Source organism: Pteropus medius, unplaced genomic scaffold (assembly GCF_902729225.1).
Source record: "Pteropus medius unplaced genomic scaffold, Ma_sr-lr_union100, whole genome shotgun sequence".
Taxonomy (NCBI): domain Eukaryota; kingdom Metazoa; phylum Chordata; class Mammalia; order Chiroptera; family Pteropodidae; genus Pteropus; species Pteropus medius.
In genome coordinates this window covers 71,078-77,634 of record NW_024356335.1, presented here as the reverse complement: position 1 = coordinate 77,634, position 6,557 = coordinate 71,078, and the positions used below count along the sequence as shown (strand labels likewise).

Here is a 6,557-nt window from a genome sequence, read left to right as displayed (position 1 = left end):
GATAGCTCACCCAGGGTGCTTATTCAAAACGCATCACCCCAGACCTACTGATTCAAAAAGTTTGGAGGCGGAGGGTAGCATGTGCATTTGACGTAAACATCTGAAGTGAATCTGATGTGTGGTAGGTAGATTTGGAATGAGAGGGGCTGAGGGGAGGAAGGCTCCTGCTATCCCTCATTTCAGCCCAGAGCCAAGTCTCTGCTCCAAAACTGATTCCACTGCTTCCTAATTTGATGCCTTGGGCACATTACCTCCCCAAGCTGCAATTTCCTCCTCTGTAAAATGGGGACAGACATGCGTGCAGCACAGGATTTCTATGAGTATTAAACGGTAAGATGAATGTAAGGCCACCAGCACCACATCTAGCCCCTGGTCGGTTAACATCCTACCTACCTTGTCATTGTGGTTTCTGAGGTCCGTGGTTACTTGATTTCTTGATGTGCGTGGTGAATGTCTTGGTCAGGATTTACCAGCTGTCAGTTGTTTTGTGGCTCTGAAGGGAAGAAGGGGTGGGGTGGTGGTGTCTCTGTAGGTGTAGGATCTGGCTCCTTGCAAAACAGAGGGCTATGTGATTAGTTTTGCTCACCTCATTCTTCCAGCCTTTACCAATTTCTTTCTTTCTTTCTTTCTTTCTTTTTTTTTTTTTGCCTTTGCCAATTTCAATCTCCCTTCTCACAAGAGAGGCACTGAAAAGGTTCCCCGTGAATTCGAGTGTGGGGGAGATGACAGCGTCTCCAAAAAAGGCAACCAATAGACGAACTCGCCTCTCTACAAAGAGAGAATGGATCTGGTTATGAAATCAGACAGGCAGAGCCATGACTACTATTACTAGCCCAATGGAAAAATATGACTCACCCTCAAAGAATACTTGGTAGATTGGCAGAGGCTTGAGGGCAGAAACTCACGAGGCTCAAAACAAGAATATCACTCTCCAAAAGCAAACAGCAAAAGCAAGTACGCCTTGGTGGATCAGTTCTCAGGACTCTAAATTGGCAGGGACAGGCTATGTTGGAGAAAGGCTAATATCAGAAATAGTGATCAATGTGCTATTACTGTGTAACATCACCCACAACTCAGTGGCCGAAAGCATGAATCATTTATTTTTGCTTGCCTGTCGGTAGGTCGGCTGGGGCCTGGCTGATCTAGGCTGGGCTGCTCTTGCTTCTGCAGGTCAGCTAGGGCCTCTGCCCTATGCTGGACTTAGGCCTGAGTCACCTTGACTGGAGCAGCTCTGCTCTGTGTGTCTCTCACCCTCCTCTTTGGGCCATGGGGCTAGCTGGGCCACCCTTCTTGTGGCAATGAAGGAATCACGAGGGAAAAAGCCCACTAGCACAGCTTTTTTTCATGCTCTCGAATATCCTGTTGGCCGAAGCAAGTTGCATGGCCGAATCCAAAGTCGCACGTGGAGGGCCAAGTTACGAGCAAAGATTCAGGGATGGGGGAACTGGAGCCGTGAATGCAATCCACCAGACTCCTCCGTGAGTTTCCTCAGCTCTCTCTTCATGCCTAATCTCAAGTCATTGCTCCCTCTTTGGTGCTTCTAAAGCCCTCTAGACTCCTCTCCTGGCTTGGATCATAAGCTGCGCTGTTGTTGTGTGTGTGAGGGCGGGGCTGTGTCTCTAGCCCTCGCGTCCAGTGTGTAATAGTAAGACAAGAGGGCAGGGAAAAAAAAAAAAAAAAGAAAGAAAGAAAAAAGAAGTAAGCACACAAGTGACAAAGAGAAAATGGGACAGACACAGAAGGGCAATGGGAGTAGAGGAGACGGGGCCAAAGAGAGGCAAATAGGGCGGGTCAGGGAAGTATCCATGGTTCAGAGTGAGCTAAACTGTATTATCAGCTTCTTGGAAGATTGATCCATTCCTAGTATTTTAAAGCAGTCGTTTTCACATTGAGAAAGAGTCTTTCTGGTTTTATCTTTCATGTCTAATGACTGCATTTTCCCTGTGGCAGCCCTTGCATGAAGGAAGACTTAGGCGAAAGAAATTTTCTTTGTATCCTTAGGCGATAGAAATTTTCTTTGTATCCTTAGAAGGAGTAATCGATTTGCCATTTATGATCCGTGCCCCTTTCACTGCTAAGATCTCTCCGATTGCTGTGCTTTTGAAATGAAGGTGACCTTACTCTATAATGCATATGATTACATTAGCAAATGAGGGTGCAGTGGCATTTTTTCTTCTTATTTTTTTTTTTTAGGTGAGGCAACTCTTGGTTGACCTCAGATTATAAGGACCTTGTCAGCTTACAATCCCTTATTTTTTATTTTTTACACCTACAGCACCTGGTCTTCTGAGGTGGTCTCCCATCCAAGTACTAACCAGGCCTGACCCTGCTTAGCAGACTCACACTACTTTCTTAAAGTTCAATTTATTTTTTCTGGATTAGGTGGCACCTAGTGCTACGTCTTATTTGAAATAAACAGAGGAGTTGACAATATCGATGCTGGGAGGGTGGGCTAGGTTGATTCTGAAATGATCAGAAATCATTTGGGGACAAAATCAGGGAATATGGTGGGTGAGAAGAAGCAGTGTCCTTGTGCAGCTTCGAAACCTTCTGGAGATGGACTAAAATGTCCCTGAACTGCAGCCGCCTTGCTGGGGACAAAGATGAGCTCTTCCACGGGAACTGCTCCCAACCAATCGGTCATTTGCACACACTTGTTTTGCTTAAGGTGTTAAAAATCGGTCTCTTTCTATTTTACATGAAAAAGATCCAGGGAGAAAGTCTTTAAGGGATTTGTGAAAGGCTATTTAGTGGTCTTTCTGGGAATAGTGGAAGGATTTATCCTCATCTCTCCAGGTCAATGCGCTCTTCTAGGACTCCCTGAAGTAAAACTTCAGGCCAGATCTAGGTGGGGGTGGGGTGGGAATGGGGCCCACGGGCCTGGTGACAGAGGCTGTTAACGTGCCCACTAGTCCCCGACCTGTCCTCGGGTGTCTGGAAGTAGATCAGGCATCATCTAACCTGGTACCTGGCACGTAGCAGATGGTCAGTAAATATTTATTAACGTGAAATGGATGATGTTTTGTGATATGGTGAGCAGCGCATGACAGAGGAGAGTCAGAAGGGCTGGGCCTTCAGTTGGCTGGGAGAACAAATTAGGACAAGACTCCTCACTTCCCTGAGGCTCCGTTTTCCCGCATTCAAAATCGGGATTTCTCACTGGACCGTTGTGAGACCTGATAGCGCTTGTGATGCTGGTCATGGTCATCCTGTAGAAGGCACTGACTGTGCTCAGGCAGACACAGCATGCATGCCTTGGTCAGAGGCCAAAGACAGAAGCTAAGCTATTCTACAATGTGGGTGGTGAGGACCAGAGAGAGTTAGCTGTGCCCTACAGGGAGTTGGGCTGTTTTTTGGGCTGAATTTGAATGAGATGACCAGGTCAAGGCTGGAGGCGCAGAAGAAGGGAGCATTGACAATTCCCCGAGCCCCAATGTGCCCTTCTTCCCATATACAGAAACATTACCTGGAAGGAGACCAGAGGATAGACAAAGTAACAGCATATCACACTCATATTCTCTGCGGCAGGTTCTAGAGACACAGAGAAAACTCAGGCAAGGTCCCTCCCTGAGCAGATGACACACCCTGTGCCATAGGATATGGCTGATGGTACAAATATGGCATGGTTGATGAGCATCCTGACCAGTATGTTTGTGAAACTTTAGAGAAGGGACAGGGTGTGGTATGGGGCAGGAGACAAGCTACTAGTAGAGTAGCAAGGATCTGGCATCACAGCATGAGCAGATAACCGAGGCTTGGAGGTGGGAGGAAGGACGGTCTCAGTGTCCCCATCAGGCCAAACTATGGGGCCCTGGAGGGCCGAGCAAGGAAACCTGAAGGTCGCCATTGACTGTGAACTTGGGCAGGTCCCTTAACCACTCTGGGCCTCATTTTCCCAATTTATCAAACGAGGGGGTTGGATTCGATCAGGGCCCCCCTGAGCTGTGGGGAACAAGCACTGGGGAGGCTGAGAAGGTGGGCTCCAGGCCTTTGGCCCTCATCTCGCCTGCCCTGTACTGCTTGTTTTCTTCTGTTTTATGTATTATGTTTCTGTGCAAGATTTTGTTAGGAAAAAAAGGGGTTTGTTGGTTTGTTGGTTTTTTGTTAAAGCTACTAGTCTAAAGCCCTTTAAGTTTCTTTTAGATCTAAACAGCATAGTATGGCCATTCTAGGTCCAGGTGGTGGCCGGCTCAACCAATAGGAGCTGCAAAGGCCCGTGGCTAACCCCGCTCTCGGCCCGCTGGAAGCCGGAGGGGAGAAGAGGTGGGTTGAAGAAGTGGGTGCAAATTTCATGCAGATATAGGGACCTAAAAGCTTCTACCTCATAAACCTGTTTGGTAAAAATTTGGGCACATCGTGAAGGCCTTTCAGACCCCAAAATGTGTCCTCACCCGAGCCAGTGCACCTGTCTGAGTCTGGGTTTTCTTCTTGTGAGTTCTTCCACTGAGACCCCCAAACCCGGGACTGGATTCTAAGGGGCCCAGTTAAAATATGACTTCAGTAGCAAAAGGGCTTGCTCTGGTTCTGATACCAACTAACTCACCATTTGAGCCTCAAGTTCCTCATTCATAAATTGGCAATAAAAACACCCATGCTTTTTGTGGGTAAAAATAAGCCAAGTGCTGGCATATGGTACAACTTAAAAAACACCTCTCCCGTCTGCCCCTAATGCCTATGCTCCCCTCTCCACTTCTCTGCTTTGCTTTATTTGGTTCAGTTAATTTACTTACAGTGCCCACTGTGTGTTCCTTCTACAGAATGGCAGCTATAGCCGAACAGGTGGCATTGTAGCAAATAAGTACAAAACCAAAGCATTAGAAAAATGGACAACTTCTAAGTGCTTATTAGCATAAAAATACTATCGTTTATTTATCTCAGGTGTCCAGAGTGACAAACTGGGTTCTTGGGAGAAGTCAGCCCTTGACACAGGGTTTGTGAACTTTTGTCCCTATCCCAGACAGTGGAGAAGTCAATTTATTCGAGAATACAGGGTGATGTGACAAGAAATAAAAGGTCAGTCCCCAGGAAGCAAGACCTGGGGGTTGCACAATCTCCCGTAGAAGCTTTAAGTCCTCAGAAAGTGGTAGAATGTTCCTTAAATGCCTGGTGTGACTGTTGGAAGAGGACATGATATGACAGGAAAGGCCCCAGGTTTTGCCACCCAAGAACTATGTAAACTTGGGACAGTCAGTTCTTCTCTTCGAACCCCAGTTTCCTTGACTCTAAAACTGGGTCATGAGGTCTGCTTACCTGGTTGTGCGAATAAAATAAGATCAGGCAAATATCTGCTTCGTGGTCGGTGCTCAGAAAGTGAGAGCTACTGTTATGATTTTGGAAAAAACACAGAACTGGTGCTCACATTCACGAATTGTCACTGTGGGTGATGCAGTCTGTCCAGGCCTCAGGAGTCACCAGCCAAAATGCTTCACCCAGTAGAAAGGGCTCGGAGTGCTCCCTGAACATCATAATTCAGGAGGCTGTAGATGACAGGGTTTAGCATGAGCGTGACGACAGCGTCCATGACAGTGGCCACATGGCCCTGCTCTGCTTCATACCAGGAGGTGGGTTGTAAGTATACTATAATGACTGCCCCATCGAAGAGGCCCACCAAGGTCAGGTGGGAGCCACAAGTGGAGATAGCCTGGAGCCTCCCAGAGGCTGAGGGCAGCCGGAGCACCACAGCTGCGATGGCCCCCGTAGGAGGCCAGAATGGGCAGGAAGGGGGGGACTACCACTGCAGCACCCTCGGTGAAGATGAGCAGCTGGATGTGGCAGGTGTCAGAGCGTGAGAGCCTTAAGAAAGGCTGGTGGTCACAGAAGAAGCGGAACATTTGATGGGAGGCACAGAAGGATAGGTGGGCCACATGTAGGACATGCATAAGGGAGTGAACGTGGGACACCAGCCATGCAGTCCCCACCAGGGCTGTGCACACAGCCTGGGACATCCTTGTGGCATAGTGGAGGGGGTGCTGGATGGCCACGTAGTGGTCATTGGTGATGGCAGCCAGAAGACAGCCATCAGTTACACCCAGGGCAAAAAAGTACATCTGGGTGAGGCAGCCAGCCAGGGAGGTAGAGCAGGCGTGACCCAACGAATTGGTCAACATCTTGGAACAGTGATAGAGGTAAAGCAGAGGCCAGCAAAGGACAGATGGGCCAGGAGGAAGTAATGGGTGCATGAAGGGCTGGACTGGCCGGACGGTGGCCACAGTGAGTCCATTACCCAGGATGCCTGCCACATACAGGACCAAGATTAGCACAAAGAAAGGCAACCACTGACCAGGACTTGTCACCAGTCCCAGTAAGATGAGTGGGGCTCCCTCTGAAGACTCACATGGCAGCATCCACGACCGGGCTGGTTCCTTACCTGGAACCCCAGGGGTTCCTTTTTACCAATGGTTCATCTCCCCACTGCCTAAGAAAAAGAATGAAGAGTGACTAGATTGCTCAAGTCTTTCTGACCTTGAGGAAAATCACGGTTGTGAAGTCAGGCAGCCCTGCTGCTACACACACGTGGGACTGTGGGGAGGTCATTTCGCCTTCCCGCAACTTCTTCC

General features: G+C 48.5%; 1 protein-coding gene across 1 annotated transcript; it reads right to left on the bottom strand.

Moving 5' to 3' along the window:
• Window positions 1–5,425: 5,425 nt before the first annotated feature.
• LOC120601651 (olfactory receptor 1K1) lies at window positions 5,426–6,344 on the bottom strand. Its single transcript, XM_078120684.1, is given in 5 exon segments — window positions 5,426–5,695; window positions 5,697–6,109; window positions 6,112–6,171; window positions 6,174–6,197; window positions 6,200–6,344. Coding segments are annotated over 5 exon segments (912 nt in total).
• Between the last annotated feature and the right edge of the window lie 213 nt (window positions 6,345–6,557).